This window comes from Struthio camelus, chromosome 14, assembly GCF_040807025.1.
Source record: "Struthio camelus isolate bStrCam1 chromosome 14, bStrCam1.hap1, whole genome shotgun sequence".
In the NCBI taxonomy this organism is placed as follows: Eukaryota; Metazoa; Chordata; class Aves; order Struthioniformes; family Struthionidae; genus Struthio; species Struthio camelus.
The window spans coordinates 15,553,100-15,574,602 of NC_090955.1; the positions used below are offsets into that span (position 1 = coordinate 15,553,100).

Below are 21,503 nucleotides of genomic sequence, written 5' to 3' on the forward strand. Positions count from 1 at the left end.
GCAACTCGTGGTCTCTCTCTAATATAAGATTATAAAACATTAAAAAACAATAACAAAAAATCCCTAGTGAAACAAAAGAGGTTCATGGAAGATTTAAGACTTTCTTAATTTGACAAGCATACTATAGAGTTAGTTAATTCATTTTGATTTATGTAGTATTTAGCTTACAAAGACTGTGGTTGTGTCCTTGCTAAATATGTATTCTGGCATATGTAATGCTATTGAAAAGTTATGGTTAAACGGTTGAGGAGCTGGGCAGCAACTTTGGTACCTGAGGCACGAAACTACAACAGCCTAACACCCTAACGTTGTCCTGTGACATTTGCATCAGTATGACACAGTGTAATGAGGTAATGAAGTTATGCTATGATGTTCTCATTGCTAAGAAATGTAAAGAAACCATGCTGAGAGTCTGTTGTGTTAGAGTAACTTGAACAAAATGGGTGTAGTTCTGGCCTCACATATAAATAACTGGAAGTGTTCACTCACCGGAATAAATTCCATTCCATTTAAGTCAGTTTTTCTGTTTCCCTGTACTAGATCCTGTTCTATACTAGACCTAAAGAAGGCATAACAACTGCTATCACTTTAATCCAGTAGCCTTGTAAATGATATAAATGTGTTATAAAAGAGTATTTCTATAATACGCTAGCAAAATGTCATATTATATTGCTAATAATGGGAATATGAGGTTACTGGTAACATGTTACTGAGGTTGCTGATGGAAGTAATGATTATTTCTATTGCAGTGATAATTCGGAAGGCCCAGCTGAGGTGTGGGCCCCTCTGCTCTAAGTATTGCACAAATATGTAGTAATTACAGCCTTTGCCAAAGACTGAATTCTAAGTAGATAAGGTAGCAAATGTGGGAAGAACTGACATACAACCTGCAACTCTTAAAAAAACATTCCATATGAATGGTAGGGATTATTTTTAAAGACAAATGAAGTATATTCAAGTTATATAAAATATCATAGTATGCATTTTGAAATATTAGTCCTCTATTTAATGTCCTGCTGTTTGCAGGGATTGAATACCTAAAAGGATTTCGAGTAATACTTGAGGAATTAAAATCAGAGGGAAGACAATGTCAGCAGATGGTTTTAAAGGATCCAAAGCAACTCAGCTCCAGTTTTAAAAAAACAGTAAGTGCTTTGTTTCAAGAAATGCTTCACTGTTGCTTGATTGTGCAAGCAGTCTTGAAATTGTTTATATGCTTTGTTTAAAAATATGTGTGAATATATAGTAAATATATACGTAGTATATTTTATAATATGTATATAGTATTACATATGTTATCTTTACATACGTTGTCTTTACACTATATATTCTTTTATATATAGTCCTCTCTCTCTCTCTCTCTCTCTCTCTCTCTCTCTCTCTCTATTTGTTTTTCTTAGATATATATTTAATGTACTGTTTACTGGAGAGCAGATTGCTTCCTAATAGTATCATTCTTTAAAATAATGGCAGTTGTTAATATGGGGATAAATCTGTCCCCCTCTACAGAAGCTTTCTGGAGTCTGGAACCTGTCGTGAAATCATTTTGGGCAACAGTGCAGCTCAGGTGTACCTCTGCAGTAGACCATATCCCACCTCTGTGTGATGCTTCCTCATGTCAACATAGAGTGGAGGGATAGGCCAAGGGTTCTTAATGTATTAGTTTCTGCTCATGTCTGCAAGAATGGTGGGTTTGTTTTGAAAGAACGTACTCTAAATCACAGTAATTGGTTAAAAAATATATTGCAATCTTATCTTTTTGTAGGGAATGGAATCTCAGCCTTTCATAAATCTGAAGTTTGAAACGGATTATTTTGTAAAGATTGTTCCTTTTCCTTCCATTAAAAACGAAAGTAATTATCACCCATTTTTCTTCCGAACTCGACGTAAGTACTGCATACAATATGGTACGACTTTAAATGGAATGAGAGTCTTGGTTAAGATAGTCATGGCCATCATCTTTAAAGTAAGATTCATATCCAGTCTGAGTGTTAAGTGGAATGAATTTGGATGCCACAGGTTAATCTGTGGTGTATGATCCATATCATCCAACAACCAGAAGAAAGGTCTCAGGTCAGGCCTGAGACTAGCTCAGGTCTTCCTACAGCAGGCCTACTCCCATGTTTCTCAGGAAGGTTCAACCCATAAAAATGGTTCACCTTGTGAATAAGCTCAGATTGCTTTTGTTTTTGAGATCATGGTTTCAAAAATGGATATCTAGAGATAGATGAGTACATACAGAAATAGATAGCAACATATCAAGTTGAATTTCTCAATTACTGAGCAATTAGCAACTCTAATGAGAGAGAGAGAGAGAGGAAGAATGGAAGGGAAAAGAAAAAGAAAAGGAGCTTGAATAGGGTCCTGTGTGTAGGCGCTTAAACAGTATGATGAAAATCTAACCATAGGCGTACCTTTAGGTAAAAAGTTGGCATTTGTTCTGCTTGGATTTTGTTGCTCTATAAACTTTTCTGAAAATGTTTTCAAGCTTATTTGTTGATGCTGACAAAAAATAACATTTGTCCCAGTAATACGTACTTACTTTGAGTAGATGTATTTGTTAACAAAGACCAGTTTTGACTTCTTTCTCCCCTGCTGAGCTGTGCCTGGTGCAGTCTTTTTTGTGTCACTAAGGCATGCTGTTTTCATATAAATGACCTTGTATTTCTCATATAAAGATGAGAAGGGACTTGAACTATAACAAGGAAACTGAATTTGCTAAATATATTTACTCCATGCATATTAGAGGCTGGAAAAGAAATGAGAATTATCTTAAAAATGATGAAGTAGCTTCCTTTTTTTGTCCCCTTTCCTTTCCTCTTTATGTAGCATAGCATTTGAGTACTGTTTGTCCCCTTTCCTTTCCTCTTTATGTAGCATAGCATTTGAGTACTGTTTGTCCCCTTTCCTTTCCTCTTTATGTAGCATAGCATTTGAGTACTGTATCATTAATAATTTTTGTGTGTGCTTGTAGCATGTGAATTGTTGCTACAGCCAGAAAACCTCGTCTGCAAACCTTGTAAGTAAAATGTCATACTTCCCATGTATTTATCTTACAAAAAAGTTATTGTTCTTGAAAGAGTCATTTGTCAATTTGTGAGTATCTCCTCTGACAGACTGGAAGCCAAGGAATCTGAATGTGACCCAGCAAGGCTTTAACATGCAAGTGTCTTTTGATCATGCACCGCACAACTTTGGGTTTAGATATTACTTTCTTCACTACAAACTTAAGCATGAAGGACCGTTTAAGCAGAAGACCTGCAAACAGGTACATCACTAAGTTTTGCAACTCTTAAAAGCACAAAAATCATTAACATAAAGTTGCTGTAAAACCTTAGAACATTTAAAAAGTTAATATAATTTAGAATTCTATCAATTTTAAAACTTTAAACTATTTTGTTATTATTTAGGTAAGTAATATTTGTGTTGTGATAGGACTCACCAGCCAAAACCAGGTTTGAGGTTTCCATCGTTGCTGGATACTACAAGCAAATGGGAGAACACTGTTCTCCCTCTTGAAGACCCTACAGCTAATTAGTACTTTAGTTTTTTTTAATGTTTGCAATAAATATTCTTTCTTATTTTGTGCTTGCATCTTTGCCCTAATTTCACCACTTTACAACTTACCAACTAAGATGATATCACAAGACAGCTCATTTAAAAAGTGAGTTAGGCTGTCTGTGTTGAGTGTCGAAGTTACTAAGTGGTTTCTCTGGACTTAAGTCTGTTTTTTATCATAGACAATGGGCGCTGTGGAAGAATTCTAAACTGTCAGACTTTGGGATCCATTCATCATTGTCTTATACCCTTATAAAAATACATGAGTTGTAGAAATGTGTGCAGAACTAAAATGCTGGAATTTGCATTGAGCTCCCACTGATGTCACTCAGAAAACCAATATGAAATGAGAGGAATTGGCCTTCTCCATGTTTAAAGTTTGTTAACTAAGGATGCATTCAAATTTGAGACCATTAATTAAAATCTTTTTGTGCTACTGTGTCTTCAGTCTGAAGAATAAAAATAAATCAGTACATGAATTCAGAAAAATGTTACAGTGATTCTGCATGGCTGTGTGCTCATGTCTTCTTATGGGAGCTGTGATTTGCTCTATTGTTTCCCACAGCTTTGTTGTTATTTCCTGTGACTTGATGGCTAGTTTGTTATCAGTGGTCAACCTTTGATCCTGAGTCTCTGAAAGCTAGGAAGCTTCAGGGCATAGTGTAGAGTTTATGTATTAGACCAAAGTTTTAAGAGTCTTTTGAATAATCAGTCATAAATATTTGAGTTCTGCAGACAGAGGACTGTAGTCCTTGGATATTTGAATAGAGAGACTTAGTTTTGCTGGTGTAAGGTGTCTTGGTACAGCAGGGCAGTGTACATTTCTAACTCAGTAACAAAGTGACTGTATCTTCTATTAGGTTTTAAAAGTATGTGAATTGCTTGCACAATATTCTCTTTCTTTTATATAGGAGCAGAACACAGACACTACAAGTTGCGTTCTTCAGAATGTATCTCCAGGGGATTATATAATTGAGGTAATATTTACAAATAATAATTTATACAGTAGCTAGATAAGTATGTTAATGAGGAATTCATTGAAATTAACATTCTTCAAGCCAAAATCTGTGATAAAATTGGACTTCAGGCATCACTACTGAAGTAAATTGGGCAAATAAACATTTTAGATCGTTCTTTACCTTTCCATAGCTTTGCTTCCCTAAGCATACAGCACCTTCACCTGGGCCTTCAAGTAAAATTGTGGGCCTGGATTACTCTTAGACTTTGATTCTTAATTGGAATTAAAAGCTGTTTATTTCTTTTGATGTTGATGATATGTGAATGCCGAAAGTTAAGAATCACAATATAATAAGGCAATTAAAAATAAATTATGTAGCAACAAGAAAAAAATGCCTTCATTACTTACTAGTTTTGGGTGCTCTTTAATTGTAACTTTTTGAATGATAAGTTTCTTCACATTTGGTACTGAATGCTGTTATAATTTTTTACTTATGCAGAAATTTTTTTTTTCACAAATTAAATAAAATTCCCACAAAATAAAATTCAACTTTTACTTTTCAAAGCTGGTGGATGACACTAACACAACAAGGAAAACAATGCATTATGCACTAAAACCAGGTATGATTTTTTTTTTTTTTAACGCTGTGCAGTATTTATTTAGATTCAATTTTAATTATATTGGAAATAAATGTTGATTTGACGCATGGCCGTTTGCTACAATCCAAGACTATTGAGGCTTAGCTCTACTTTTAAATGCAGTTCTACTGTGATCTTTTGACTTAATGAAAAAAGAGTACTGATGCACACTCATGCATGCACATATGTATACGTTTTTATTTAGTGCAGTTTAGATCAATATACAATTGGAAATCTTTGTGGAAAAGTCATTTCTACTGTATACATGGTCATAGTCTGTATCTTAATTGCTTGCAAATGATGCATGTGGTTGTATGGAAATAATGTAATAAAACTGTGAGAGCAGCCTAAGCCTAACCTGACTGCAAACTTCAGCATGGAAATGAAAGTAAGCAGTCAGGAAAACCTGTTGAGGGAATGCTCAGCATCTCTCTGTATCAGACTAGTTATGGAGAACCTAAATAAGGATTTCAAAAGGTAACTGTAGAAACATAGCCACAGATGAAGGCAGTAGACAAGATGGATTGATTCTAATACATATTGATAAACCTAGTCTGTGCAGAAGACAGTGCTTTCTAAGTGGCTAGTCCAATACCCTAGAACAAAAAGCCATCAGGACCAAATGACTATTGCATATCTCATCAAAATGACTCTTCACATGAAGTTCTTGTCTTGGAGGGAAATATAAGTTGGAATATAGCCCTTCGTACTTATGCTAGTCGCTCTAATGCTGTGGTGATGAGGGCAAACAACATAAAATTTATTTAAAGTGAAGCAGAACATGACGTTTGCCTCTACTGTATATTTGAAAGTTAATGGAGAATAGTTTGCTGCAGCAGTTTTCCATTCCCAGTGTGAAGATATGATTAAATAATGATAATACAGCTTATTTACATAAGGCTAATTCTGCTTTATTTTTCAAAGTACACTCTCCGTGGGCTGGACCAATAAGAGCTATTGCCATTACAGTCCCCTTAGTCGTCATTTCAGCATTTGCAACGCTTTTCACAGTGATGTGCCGCAAGAAACAGCAAGGTAGAGTCAATATAGAGCTCCACTTAAAGGAGCACTTTTGCACCCGATAATGTCTCAGTAGGTTTGCTCCAGAAATACCTTTATCTGAAGAGCTTTCTTTTTCACCTTTCTTCCCTTCCCACAGCTTTTTCATGTGTCAAAACTTTGCAAACTCTTGTAGCAAACTTTGTAAACTTGTAGCAAACTCTTAATCCTGTGCTGATGGTAATTTCTTGCCATAGACAGTATTATATCACAAATCAAGACTTCACCGCCCAGTCAGAGGACAGAACAGAAGAGTTGTTGGGAAATATTTTTGGTATGGGGTTTCTTTTTAAAAATATCAATTTGTGACAGTACTGCATGACCACATAGAATACAAACAGATCTGTAAGTTGATATATTTTCAACATTCCCTTATTTCATGCAGAAATGTTTAGTTCATATTTATTTCAAACCAGAAACTAAAACCATATATGTGATACCAATATAGTCCACAGCACTGTCTGGAATGTTACCTCTATCTATTTTTCCAGACTTGCTCGTTTTCCTGGAAGTTGCCTTTAAACTTTATGCTAAGCCTTCTCCCTAAATTTATTCTTCCTAAGACTTGCTTGCAGATGTTTCTCTAAATTAGATTCCATCTCTCTCTGCTGACTTCTCTCTCCTCTGTGTCCAGGAGCTGGCAAGCCACACTTGTTACATTGAGATGTTAAAAATCAATTGGCATTTTTTTTTTTTGGTAGTATCTTGGGAATTGTGCGGTTTCATGAATGTGGAAAAAGAGATTACATTCCCCAAACCTCAGATGTCTGTATTCTCCATCTGAATTTTGGAAATGAGGCATACTGCAAGTGCTGTATGCCATCTGGGTTAAATCCTTTTACCTTCTGGTCTTCTGTGGCTATCCCCTAGCTCACAGCTAGCACAGTTCCAACAAAAAACAGACAACCACTGAGGATTTGTCTACAGAGAGAATTGTTCCAGAACAGTTATTCATGATGAATCGTTCTAAAATAAATCTCTAGATGGATGCTTTTGTTTTGATACTCACGCTTTATTCCAAATTAGTTTAATCAACTGTAGAACTAGATTAAGAATTATTTTGGCATAAGGCGCTTACTTTCTGGCATAAAAGCATCCATACAAAGGAAGAAATGCAAATAGCTGTTTTGATTTAAATTGATACTATCTCATTTCAAATTAATGTCAAATTTATGTTGAAAAATGTACATGTACACCAGAGAATTACTACATGATGTTCTGAAGGTGTGTGTGTTTCTGCAAGTTAGTATTCTTACTTTGCTTGTGTCACTGTTTTAAAAAAGAGATTCTCTCTTTGTTATGCAGGAAACTTGATAACAATATATCTTTGAGGCTGATAGTTTTTGAACAGAAAGAGGATGATTGTTGAAGCTGGACAGAGGTGGAACAACCTCATTCTATTTACAAAACAAACCGTTCTTGAGAGTTTTCTGAGTTGTACAGTAATATCTGCACATCTCACTTTCCAAGTGTGTTCCACATGTGTCGCAGCTCAGAAGCTAGGAAATAGAGGATGTGCAAATTATTCCTTTTCCGTCCCACACTCAGAAGTATATCTTTTGGATAAAATCTTTACTGTATGAGTAATGAGCCGAAAAAGGTTTAAAAATCTGATCTTTTATGGTGTGAACTCTCTTTCTTCCAATTTAGAAAATATATATTCTCATCTAGATGAGGAGAGCTCAGAATCTTCAGCATATGCTGCAGTGCTCCACGTGGAAAGACTTCGTCCCCGGCCAAAAGTGTTCATCTGCTATTCCAGTAAAGATTGCCAGAAACACATTAACGTTATCCAATGCTTTGCTTATTTTCTTCAGGACTTTTGTGGCTGTGAGGTAAACTCAACGTTTCTTCTCTAAACAAGTAGAGTTGCCTTAATTAAAACAGTATCCCCAAAAACTCGTGATAATGTGTGTTTGAAAATAGAATATGTCAATCGCACCTTTCCACAGCATATAGTTTTCACTATCCTCCTACGTATTGCCTACATAAATTTTTTGCGCTTAGGGAAAGTAACAAACCATAGCTTGCATAACGGACAGATGTGTACTGCATTGATTCTAGGACTCTCATTTGGTCATGTTTAGCTTATTTAATACTAACTGCTTCTTCTGTTTAGTAGGTCTAGTGTCTTTATAGTCTGCAGTCAAAAAGAGATGTTATAGTCTACCTAATCTATTTCAGCATTCCTAAAATATCTTTTTTACTGTAACTTTGATGTGGTGATACCAGACATGAACACTTGAATCTATCAAAAATTCTGTTTGCACTGCAAAATCTACCTAATGAGGATTAATTGTTGACATTTTGTATTGTTATGGTTGAATGTTTTACTTCCTCTCTGTTCCTTTGATGCTGTAAAATCAGCATATTTTTTATTTTTTGATTCAAAGCTATGAGAAAGACATCAAAATTCCTATCTGAAAGACTAGGCTCAGAATCTGACTGCTTTCTCAAATGTAGTAAAAATGGGGGAGGCAATTCACTTTTCACTTGTAAAAAGGCAAGACAATTATTAGCTTATTTTTGTTGCATTTTCACAGTTCCTGCCACTGTGATTCTCTATGTATGAATCAAAACTGTTTTCTCAATTATACAACAAGTCTGACCCCTACTGGCTAAACATATTAGGCAAAATAATTAACACATCACATATTTGGGGTTGCTGACAATTTATTCATATGCTTAAAATGGTTCAGGTAAGGTGTTTTATAAGTAATTTCCTTGAATCCCCTTTCTTGATAAGTACTTTAGCACTACAGTACCAGACCTCTTTGCAGTAGTGTTAAGGTGAGCTGTTACCACTATGCATATGTACCATGGGACGCATAGCATGAGGCATTGTTTAAGTTTAATCGATTGTATAAATAAATTATTAATAGAATCTACACAGGGAAATAATGCATGTTGTTATTAAAGCTAGTGGGGTTTAATATAAAAAGCGAAGCTCAATGTATAACAGAAAGTTATATTTGGCATATGGAATTGGACTATTGTCTTATAGAGACAAAAGCAATGGTATTTAATAAGACACTTAAAATAATAACTTGACATACTAAAAATCCTTTCTCATAGAGAGACGTTCAGATAGTATTTTGAAGAACAGAAACAAATATCTTGGACACAGAAACAAGATTGCCCGCATTATACCGTATCGGCGCAACTCATGAGCAGCTGTAAAATGACCTTCTCCTCCCCATGCATATTTATTTTCTTCCTGTACCTGACTTTGCCGTAACAGTTTTCATGAATTCATGTGTTTTAGGCATTAAGCTGGTCTGTGTCTTCTGACATGACAAAGTTTTCTGCTCTTAGATAGGTAACAGAGAAAAAAAATAATATTTTGTTCTCTAGGAAAACGCTAGGTTTTGGAAGTGGTTTTGGTTTTGCTTTGCGTCCGTTCTAAAACTTTGCTTCTGTTTTGCTTGTTTATTCTACTAGTCATTCTTTCTTTCTTTCAGGAGATAAAGCACTATGGCTTTCATTTTGGTGTGCACAGGCATTTCAGACCATGTAGAATATTCAGAAAATTTGCCAAGTATAAAATAAAACAGCTCTTATGATAAAATTTTAGAGCCTTCTTATCAGAGATGAGCTGCTACTTTTTTGCATCCTACCTAAAAGGACTTGTTGTTATAAATACTAATCATCTTTGCATCTAGACGTGAAAATTCTTGGCACCAGAGTTCATTAATGGGCAAAAGATTATAAAAACATGTATTTTCATTACATTCAGCATGTTAAGGAGCATACTATACAATAGTAAAACTATATGAGGCAGGCACTGTATATTATTTGTTGCAGTTTGATGATATCTAATTTGATCAGATAGCTAAATATATGATGGGTAAATAGTATTTTACTTAGTCTACCCACATTTTCTATGCTCTTTTTATTCCCTAAGAAATAATGCCATATACCAAATCCATAGCATTTTTTAAATACCTGCACAGTGTACATTCAATTATTTGGCCTTGCAGTATTATTTGTGGATTCAATAAGTTTATAAATGACACAGGTATAATTAGGTAGGTTTCTCTTTGAATAATAAATAAGCAGCAAAACAGGTTCATATAGTAACTAGCTTTCCTTTTTATCTTAGCAGTCGCACACTTCCCAAACCCAGTGCAATATTCAGCCCTCAGGCAAAGTTTAGATTAAATGTGAGGCCTTCTGTATTTTGATGATAGTTAATACGACTGATTCTAGTTTTTCCACTTCAGTGCTACCTTAACTATTACTTATTTCTGTTTTAAAATAGCTTACGTTTGCATCAGGGACAAGTTATAGTTGGACTCATTATTAATAGTTCTGAATTGTCCTATAAGCACAAGCTGGCTCACTGAGTATTAATAGCTCATTTAGATTTCATTAGTAACTAAATCTAATCATATAATCTAATAATAAATATCAACCACTATGTTCTTTTCTTTTCCAGGTGGCTCTAGATTTATGGGAAGATCTAAAAATTTGTAAGGAAGGGCAGAAAGAGTGGCTTATTAAAAAAATGAATGAGTCCCAATTTATCATCACTGTATGTTCCAAGGGAATGAAATACTTTGTTGAAAAAAAGAACTGGAAACCCAGAGGGGTAACCAGAGATGCAGGGAGAGGAGAACTCTTTCTGTTTGCTGTGTCAACTGTTGCAGAGAAGCTTCGTCAGGCAAAGCAGAATTCAAATGACCTCGGCAAGTTCATTGCAGTCTACTTTGATTACTCCTGTGAAGGAGACATCCCTGGTATTCTGGATCTAAGTACAAAATACAAACTCATGGATAATCTTCCTCAGCTTTATTCCCATTTACACTCCAGAGATCTCAGCCTACAGGATTCAGAGCTGTTTCCTGTGAACGTTAGTAAAAGGAATTATTTCAGAAGCAAATCTGGACGATCCCTTTATGTTGCCATTTGCAATATGCATCAGTTCATTGATCAGGAACCAGACTGGTTTGAGAAACAATTTATTTCTTTTCCTCCATCTCCTTTACATTACTCGGAGCCTGTCATGGAAAAATTTGACTCAGGCTTGGTTTTAAATGACTTAGTGAGTAAACAGATGACGGATGCTGATTTTTACCTGAAAACAGATGGAAATGTTATTTCGGTTGCAAATGCAGACTCCCATTGTATAATTCAGCACTTAAACCTTGGAGAAGATATAGAAACTCAGGACATTCAAGGCGGCCGTTCTGTTCTTCAGCCGTTGTTACATGTTGTTAAAGCTTCCAATCTTACAGATATGCCTCGAGATTCTGGAATCTATGATTCGTCTGTTCCTTCATCTGAATTATCTTTACCTTTAATGGAAGGACTGTTGACAGATCAAATTGAAACATCTTCCATTACAGGAAGCGTTTCTTCATCATCAGGTTTAGGTGAGGTACAGCAGTCGCTTTTAAAATTATATTCAGTTGTTGTGGGCACATTTCTACCATCTCAAAATATTTAAGATACTATGCAAGGAGTCATATAAAAAAATGCAGAGGATGGTAGGCATTATATGAAGATGGTCAAAAAAGATAAGTTTTCAGTAACTTTGGAAAAAGTCATCTTTCCCTTAACTGATTAGGGGGAGGGGATTCTTGGCTAAATAAACTTTCATTAAAAGTATATTAATAAGTCACATTTCATTAATTGACCTAATTACTAGAGAGATGGCATCTTTCTTCCAGCGACTTCTTGGCAGCTGAGATACTCAGATGAGAGCTGTGTGATTTAATTGGGAGAGTAATATGGTGAAGCATTCTTACGGAAAGGCCTTAAGTCTAAAACTGATAGCCTATTTTGGAACGGTCAAACTTTCTAGATTCAGTCCCACATATTAAGCAGTTGATTTCATTTTGAAGAATGCCTCCAAAAATAGGGTATAGTCTGTACCATGGTTAACTCAAGGTTCAGAATCACATTAGGCTTCTCATTGGATTGGGAATGGGAGGAGTGAATGGAAGGGGTTCAGTGGAGGAATTTAAATGCTCTGAAGACACTCTCCAAAATAGATACCCAGATTAGATGCCTACGGTTAGATCGTGTAAGTATTCCCTTAGATAAACAGCTGATCTGACCTTACTCATTGCAATACAGTGAGCTGGTGTCACAACTAGAGCAAAAAGGAATGTTCCAGCAATTGTATTTATAGTTATCAAAATGCCATTTGCTGAGATCTTCCCTAAGCAGCTACAACAGGTGAATATGGCACTTTGGTGATTTATTATCATGCTTTCTTGAATGAATATTAACAGAGTGAACTGTCTTTCTAGTCTTTTCTCTTACTTAAATGGATCTTTTTGTGATTATTCAAGTGATTAATAAGTAGTGTTTGATGCCAGAATTACCTCAGGGAGGGAATAGATAGATATTGATAGACACAGCATCTAGTCTCTATGAGAAAATTACTAAAAACTGTGGTTTTTTTTTTCTTCCGCCTGTGAAAAAAGTATAGTTTTAGTGATTTAGTTCTATAAGCAATAAATACGCAGTTATTGTTTCAAAATTCATATTATATTAATTTCCTCCCCATCTTCTAACTTACCCTGTTCTTGTAGTTGTGGGAAAACATACAGACTATATTTGTAAGGTTCGGGTATGTGTTGGACAAAAGTAGGATGTTGGTTTTAGATGTGTGGCCTCTCTGTAAGAATTGCAGTATTTCCCTCTGATTCAGTCACAGAACTGGCAGCTGAGTATCTCAGCTGCCAAAGAGTCCCTGGAAGAAAGAGGTGGTTTCTCAAGTCACGTATCTACTTGTTAATGTATTCCAGCTATAGAAATTAAAAAATGTAACACTAGCTGGTAGAGGTGAACCTTAACATTGATGTTCCAACAGTCAGAGAAATCAAAAGCAACTTCTGGCGTTTCCCCAGTTACCATCCCAGTCCAAAAGCACCACCTTGATCTTGTTGGACTGAGTCTCATTCAAACCTACTCTCACCCAAACCACAGTCCTAATTAGATACTGGGTACAAATGAGACAGTATTTAGAACTGCTCATCATCTGCCTGTTAAATTGCAACCCATTAAATCTTTTTACTGTCCCAGTTATGCAAAATAGTGACACCTCTAACGTTTATAGCCCTAATAATGAGATGAGTAAATAAAATTTTGTAGCTTGTAGTCTTGTTCGAAGAATTGGATATGTCCAAATTACTACTTTGAATTCACAGTGTAAGATACCATTTATGTTCTGGCTACCCATTTTCGGTCTATTACTTGGTCAGAACAGAAATGAATAGCTCTGCTGTTTAGCAGTGAGTACACACATCTCAGGGTAGGTCTTTCCTTTTCTCTTTATAGGACAATAAATATGCTTTCATAGTTTGATTGAAACTAATAAATCATATAATTTGTAACACTTTTTATCTTTCAGTGCAGTTCATATACAGACTGCTCTTTCACAAAGAAAAGATTTTCAAAGAGATGGTCAAATTAGGCACAATCCACTCAAGTTCAAACCAGTATAATATTCGGGAGGGCCCAACACTCAAACCTTTAATAGGTCCATTTACTAATAGCATTTTCTACAAGTAGTCCTGTCTGGGGAGAAAAATCCTATTAATCCTTTAGATAAGGAGTTACTGAGTATGGTAGTTCAGCCTTAGGAATAAGGCACTGTGGCACAGAGGGTTTTCACAAGTTTTCCTTTGCATTGTTTCTAGAATGTTGAACAAATAAATTTATTGTCAAAATAATCAACCTCATTTCTTTTTTCCTTTTATAGGGGAAGAAGAACCTCCTGTAATCACTGCCACAAAGTTCCTAGTGCCTGGAATATATAAAGCAGAACTTCATTGCCATATCCATACTGACGAACTGCAGGCAATTGCACCTTTGTAATACGTTACAACATTGTTATGCATTGCCACTTTATCAACAGCCTCTGTTTGTGCTTTAACTACCACACTATCCCAGCACTAAACCTGCTTGAAGGAACAAAGATTCCCTGAAGACCTGCTATTCCTAAGGGATTTTTATAGCCAGTAAACTTGAACCTGTCAGTCGTTATTATATCAAGTCTTACATGATTTGAAAAATGCAGCGTGGAAAAATAGATGAAAATACACTTCAAAATCATTCCTATTTCTAACTTACATTTCATGATCATATTACACTGTTTACAGATGCCATAATCAAAAATCACTTTTTTTCCCTAGAAATAATCTTGCATTTGGACAGAAAATTGCTTGGACCTTTAAGTCTTAGTAAATTTTATTGTCCGGGCTCTTGTTTTAAGTGCTGACGTACTTGATGACAGGATTATTTTAGTGAATGAGCAGCAGGGTTTTTTTCAGAATCAACATAAAATGCCAAAGGTGAGATCACGTGATTCTCCAAAGGAGAATTCCAGTTCTTTTAGAAATATTTGAGCTCCTTTCCTCACACTCTTCTCTCCCTTTCCTAAATGGTAATGTGTCTCAGACTTCAATTTCAAATAAGAGCATGTCTCCCACTTCAGTATGATTCTCCTTTCTTTCTCCATAATCTGGCTATGATGGCTCACAAATAATAACATACTGAGCCTGAAAGTATCATTTTTACAATCGAAAAAAATTCCTATATATGCTGACTGAGTGATACCATGGAAACTTAGCTTCCTGTTTTCTTCCTGGAAGGGTTGATATGAAGAATATGTCAAAGAGATGGGGGAAGGGAAACCAAATTTTGTATTTGTTCAGGGCATCGTTCTGTCTTTGTTCAGCCATGAGAGGAGCGTGCTGTGTGGGGAATTTCTGTTATCCTTCAAGAACATGCTGCTACAAATTCATCTGGGGTAAAACAAGTTAAGACAAGCAGTTAACTTACATAAGTACTTTAGTTCATGTTGATCAACCACTAAACAGAAGCCTATGAGTTATTTTGAAGTTCCCAGTACTTACCATTACTTAGTGATTAAGATGGTATAATATTACTAGTGTTATGTTAACAAAACACTAAGAATACAACTAGTCTTGTTTATCTGAAGACAGGGAGCATGCAAGTGCTTTCTTCTGCAGTGATGATGTAGCTGTATCCTCATCCAAAGTATCACTGCTGCTTCCAAAGAGTAACTTGATCAGTAAAACTCACCTGTATAACTGCAATTCTAGGCACTATTTTAACATATATGGTAACAGCAAATAATAAAAGACACCTAATCAGTGTGCCTCATGCTAAATTTGTTCATGGAGTCAGAGTCTGTCCCTTGTTTCAACTGTCCTCAGGCTCCCTCAACAGGAGATTACTTGAGAAGTGTAGCCAGGGAGAACTCAAACACCTCAAATGTTCTCTCCGTTTTGGTAGAGTAGAATTAAGACATCGCTAATTGTTACATTGTATTGTCCGTTTTAATAGCACAAGATAGAACTCTTAAACCAGTAATGATTTTCTTCCTGTGGTAACTTGAGCTCTCCAGTGCTGTCAAATCTTTTTTTTTTTTTTTTTGGGGGGGGGGGTGGGAGGGGCAGGGAGGGCCAAAAAATCAGGCCACCCCTCAATTCTGTGTGAATTTATGTGAATTGTTATTTTTGGGTTCTGACTTGTTCGTCATTGAGTCATTTCATTTTAAAACCCCTGTTGTATTTTTTTTGGTCAGTTTATATTTAATCATATAAATGTCCAAACAAAAGCCTCTTTCTTGAAATTGCTCTTGCCACAGATGCATTAAGAAAGGTCTGTACAACTTTCATGCATAAGATGTAACAATTATTTGAGTGTAGCCATTGATGGCAGAACTCCAGCCTGCTTTGCAATTGTAAGACAGAATTATACTATGATGAGGTTGTCAGATTTGGATGGCCATGTTCACTAGTGTAATGTTTTGTACTGTCCCCATTTTCTGAATTTGAAAGAAAAGTAACTGGAAAACTATAAACTTACAATAGCTAAGTAAGTTTAGGTAATTCTTACTACACAGTGAATTATCTGCACCTTCAGTAATGCTTTCTGTATACTGTGCCTTGAGCTGTACTGAAAACAAAATTCTTCATGTTTTCCTGCTCTTTAAAGTAGAAAAATACCTGGGTTTAACAAGGGAGAATAATTTAGAGGTAAATGCTCCTCTACTAAATCCAGCTATGTAGGACCTTGATTCAGTGCAATTTGTGCAGTTTTACTAGAGAAAGAGTTTGGATTGATGAGACATGCAGAAAATGTACACAAGTTGAGTGCTAAGGAGCTGCTGTCCACAGAAACGCCAAAGGACATTGCCAAATGCCAAAGGACAAGGAGGTAGGCTGAGGCAGTTTCTTAGCAATTAGATGGTGAAGGTGTAATGCTGCTTTCCTCAATGGAAGGTTTCAGCTCATCTACTGTTATTTTATGCTCAGCTAAAGATTAGGAAGATTTCCTGGTTCTGTTAAATTCAGTAGCAGAATTGGTATTATTTAATGTGATTAGTGTTTCCTTTTGAGCTCTAAGGAAGCTCTGTTTCAAAGACAGGCGGAGAATCACTTGCTACTAATGATTTTAGTTTTACTTTTATTTTTAATTTGCTGTACAATCCTGCAAATTGTTATGTAATTATGATAGCTCTATGCAGATGCCAATCAAATACATTATAGAGGAAAAACTAAAATGAAGAATTCCTTCTTAGCATAAGGTGGAAACAGCATATTATGTGTCTTTGGAAGAAAAAGAATATAATTAATTGAAAATTTAGGGTAGGACAAACCATGCTTTAAAAATATGCAGAACTGAGAAAAATAATACTGATCTGATTTAGGAATAATTTTTTTATAAAGCCGCAATGCTTTATAAAATTAGAAAAATATTATTTGTATTGAGAGTAGGGAAGGGCATAGTACTGAATTTGCAAGAATTCTGTTTTTTTCTCACCAAAAAGAATACCAGCAGAAGTCCTTGTAAAAATATTTTTTAAAAGAAATATTTTAATACACATTTTAGAGGTTAGCTTACTACTCTTTTCAAGCATTAGTAAACTCTAAACAGAATGTAAACGGTAAAAGGATCCCTCTAATTACTACTAGATTCAAGTGTGTGACCATGCGATTGTTTCGATGTTTCAAAACATGTTTTCTAGGAGGGTGGAAAAAACATCGGAAAGCTAAAGATACAAGACATAGCTGTATATTCAACATTTTGTATGATAAATATAGCTGTTACCATAATTTGTACCTGTACTGTTGAAAATAGAATGCAGCTGATATTTGCAGAAATAAATTTTTTATACTGTAATTTAGAAGTTAAATTTCAGAATAAAACATTTTTGTTCAGTTTCTTTCACTGAGCTTTTCATAGGAGTATTAGAAGACTAAGCTTGAGAGTTCATTTGCATTCTTCTTTTATCCAAAACAGTGCAGTTATGCATACCCCATAAATAATCAGACTCTCACTGCTATTCATACTTAACATCGAGAAGTGAAATTGATATACGGATGGATTAATATAATCAAGCAACTGAAACAAACTGTAACTGTCTAAAAATTCTCTACTAGATAGACCGAGTCTGATTGTTTTTCTGAAAATAAGACTACCCTAATATGACTTTATATGATTATTTTCCCTATATCCTCCTTGAACATCCCCTAGCAGCACATGCTTCTGCATGTCAAGTGAAACCTACCCATACCAGCTACAAAACTATAATAGCCTGGATTGGATGACTTTGTCAAAGAAGCAGTGATGATAGTTGCATAAGGTTTCTATGCCCTTTTTTTTTAATCCAAATTGATTTTAAAGCACTGTTCCAGTCAATGAATCCTGCAAACTGTATTTCCAGGGATAAGCCTTGAAACAACTCATGCTCCCAATAAGGTAAATAACATTTTTTGTAATGGACTCATAATCCGGCACCATCAAACTTGGAAGACAACAGAAAAATCTGTTAATAAAAAAAAAGTCTGTAACAATCACTGTTACTATGTAAGAACTGAACTGCTTACTTAACAATGAGATACACATTAGCTGTGCTGAATCAATTTATGTTTTGAATCTACAGGAATGGTGTTTTAAATCTTTGTATGTGTCATTTCTCTGAGCCTCTATCCCACGATTCCTACTTCTGCTCCTATCACCAGGTAAATCAGAGATGTTCTGAAGGGTCACTAACGGCATTATTAGACAGGCTAAGTGGACCATTTCAACAACTTCAGTTCATCTCTATCCACAGCAGCATAAAAAAGTTAATATTGAGCTGGTTAAAGCTGAAATGGTTATTAAACTTCTTAAAAAGTGAGACTATTCGGTTGTTTTACAGCAAGGAAATCATGTTTAGATTGATATGCATATGGACATTTTAGAACTGGTTCTACTTTTCACATACAGGCTGTGTCAGTAGGTCATCTGCTTATAACAGGAGAAATGGGGAACTGTTGCAGTATACGGATATTTAAAACGAGAAGTGAAAGAATGCTACTGCAGTTAGAAGTTATTCTAATTATAAACTATTAGAAACTTTCAATTAGAACTACATTTATCTCTTTACATGTTTTATAAATGCACATACACATTTTACAAATACCCATATTTTAAAAGAATTACTTTAATACTTATATCACAGGTTTTTCAACTTACCTGTGTATGCTAGCCTAATATTTCAGCTGGGTTGTACAACTTGTGATATGTTATTACTTGGAGGAATGAACGAAGAAGCCAAGAAATGCTTTAAAACTGATAGCATATTTGGATTTTTAAAAAGACATTCAGGATCCCTTTTCATGGAATAAGACAGTGCTTCTTAAGGGCCTTCTGTGAGGTGGTCCGCATAGTGCTCTTGCGCATAAATAGTAATTCAAAAGAGAATTTATTTATCTGTGTTTGAACTGGACTTCTTCAAGGTATATTATCTAAATGTCTGTTCTGCAGTCCTAATCTCTGTATTTTATGCCTTGGAGCCCTGGACATTGGGGGCTTTGTAGTTGGGGGAAAAAAAAAAAAAAAAGAAAGAAGGTGTTGCTCTTATTTTGAAGGTATACCTTCAGAATAAAACATGAGAACTCTCATGATGCCTCCCTAATGTATGGGGACTGTTGGCCAAAATTCTTCCACCTTGAGGATGTGGAAAGATATGCATCATTGTGGGGATGTGAATATGGATAATACATTTTGAAAAACTTCAGACAGGCAGTAACCTCTCATTTTTCTTTTTGGCTTGCATTTAAATATTGTGGTGACTTGATACTGAAATTTCACACACACAAACAATCTTTATTTGAATTATAGTCATAAAGCATGCACTGTACACAATATGTGCATTCAAACTATAAATGGTCAGACCTGAATTATTTCTAAAAGGTCAGAAGTTAAAGTTTGTGCTATAGATCAGCTGAAGGGATTTTCCCCTCAATATGCTATGAATTATTTTATTTTGCTTGATATCGCTCTATATTGCTATTTCCCAGACTCATAAAAAATAGGACAATGGTCAGTTTATATATTGTATAATGAGATACAATTATTTATTCTGTTAGAACTGATTTAATAAAGTGTGATTTGCCTATAATGTGCCTTTTTATGGGCAGTTGCACTGTTGACAGTGCTTTCATATTTGTTACAGTCCATGGAAAAAGCAGAAATTAGAACATATTGTCCTGTTCAAAAGAAGCGGGTTGGAAAGGTAACGTTTTTTCTTAGTTTCAGGTGTTACCTAGATGATCAGAAACTGAAGTGCTTGTCCTTACCTACATCTGTGAAAAAAGCTCAATTCTTGATTTGGGTGTTTTGCTCCAATGCAGATAGTTTGGGAAGATTGGGAATTTGAAAATGTTACTGTGAAAATAGGAAAGCTAAGGAAAAATTTAAATAACTTCTAGTTTACATGTCATTATAAACATTAGTTCAAGAAGAAATTAATATATGGAGAATTGTTCATTTTCTTGATCAATGAATAAAAAGACTTCATTTTTAATGCATATGGACCTATAACATTCAAGACTGATTTACAGTAGAAATCAAACCACCTTTTTTCCAGACTCTGCTGCTGGGTGCGCAGGCCGTGACGATCGCTGGAAGGCTGAAGCGACTTGCGCGCATGGAATGCAGTCCTGTTGGGCTGCTGATGTGGCTGGAATTCTAACTATTTAGCGATGGCTGGTGTGCAAAAGGATTCGGAGAGAGACAATCTTGTTGATTATGTGAGTTAGGTACGTTTATTGCATAATAGTCTACAAAATTGGTATTTTTTCTCCATAAGGAAGTATACACCTGTGGTATGGCATAATTCTAAATGCCATAACACATGTACGTTCCCTCTGCAATTTTTGTATTAACCCTTTGACTGTAAATCAACATTGAATTAGTCACGTAACTTGCTCTTAATTTCTGTAATAGCCAACCAAGTTTATGATGGAACTGTACTCAATCAAAAACGTTTGACTATTGATACCGTAATATAACTTTCTAGGGAACATAAAAGTTCCCAGACTCACGAAAAGCAGAACAATAGAAGTGGAACACAGCATTATGTAAAGGGCATCAGAGACTGATACAGTGTTTTCTCCATCAGAGTAAAGCAACTTTGTAGGCTACACTCCACCTTTTATCAGAGTATCGACTGTTACCAACAACTGCAAACCGAGAGCTCTTTATTGTCTCAGAGAGCACTCTAAAAATATAAATCAAAACTAAAAATAGAAGTCAACCCTTCCACTGCTGAGAAAATTCATTTCTAATCCACAGTTACAGAGCATTAAGTTTGTCAAAAGACTGGATGCCTAACATAGCAAATGGAAAATTAAACGCATAGTGAACGTTTGTTATATAGATAGCAAACTAAACTATTCCAAAGAAAAAAGGTCCCAGCAAGATCTTACATCAAAGGAAGTATTACCTCTAGTAAACCACAGAGTGCCAAGAATATTTTCAATGCAGCTAGCTACTGCCTGGTGAAAGTAATCTACAGTGCAAGTTGCTGAACAATAATCATAACATAAAAATCTTTTCCAGTAACATTTTCTAAGTTTTTCAGGAGTGCCTGCGGCCAGACTCCTTTTAAGGAATGCTTTATTTCTCAAACAATTTCAGTGGGTCTGATGATGAAATCAGACACTAACAACGCGAGCGGTCACACTTCAGCAGAGCTGTTTGGTATGTCACGGGTCAGATTTTTTTTCCTCACAAGTGCATAGCTGGGCATGTAAATGCTGTAGGCAAGTATTGTTATCCCAATTTACCCAAGGAGCTATAGTTAGGAGAAGTGCTCAAAAACAGACATGAGGCTGGTGTCAGCTGTAGAGGGAACACAAGGTTTCATGTCTTAGTCTCGAGCTACAACTGTGCCTCCTGCAGCAGTCTGTAGCCAGTCAGTGCATTCCGCCAGACACATCGTTAGTGCAGCTTTTGCCATTTTGCAATAACCTGCA

The 21,503-nt window shown here is 35.5% G+C and overlaps 1 protein-coding gene across 4 annotated transcripts in view; it reads left to right on the forward strand.

Moving 5' to 3' along the window:
• Positions 1-20,070, forward strand: part of IL17RD (interleukin 17 receptor D) — a 55,711-nt gene extending 35,641 nt beyond the window's left edge. For all 4 annotated transcript variants that reach the window (XM_068907736.1, XM_068907735.1, XM_068907737.1 and 1 more), the window contains exons 4-13: positions 1,027-1,145; positions 1,766-1,886; positions 2,975-3,019; positions 3,117-3,268; positions 4,470-4,535; positions 5,082-5,136; positions 6,079-6,189; positions 7,864-8,048; positions 10,652-11,588; positions 13,928-20,070. In XM_068907736.1, coding sequence (XP_068763837.1) covers positions 1,098-1,145; positions 1,766-1,886; positions 2,975-3,019; positions 3,117-3,268; positions 4,470-4,535; positions 5,082-5,136; positions 6,079-6,189; positions 7,864-8,048; positions 10,652-11,588; positions 13,928-14,043 — 1,836 coding nt within the window. In that variant the 5' untranslated portion in view covers positions 1,027-1,097 and the 3' untranslated portion in view covers positions 14,044-20,070. The remainder of the gene's footprint in view (positions 1-1,026; positions 1,146-1,765; positions 1,887-2,974; positions 3,020-3,116; positions 3,269-4,469; positions 4,536-5,081; positions 5,137-6,078; positions 6,190-7,863; positions 8,049-10,651; positions 11,589-13,927) is intronic.
• The last annotated feature ends 1,433 nt before the right edge of the window (positions 20,071-21,503 follow it).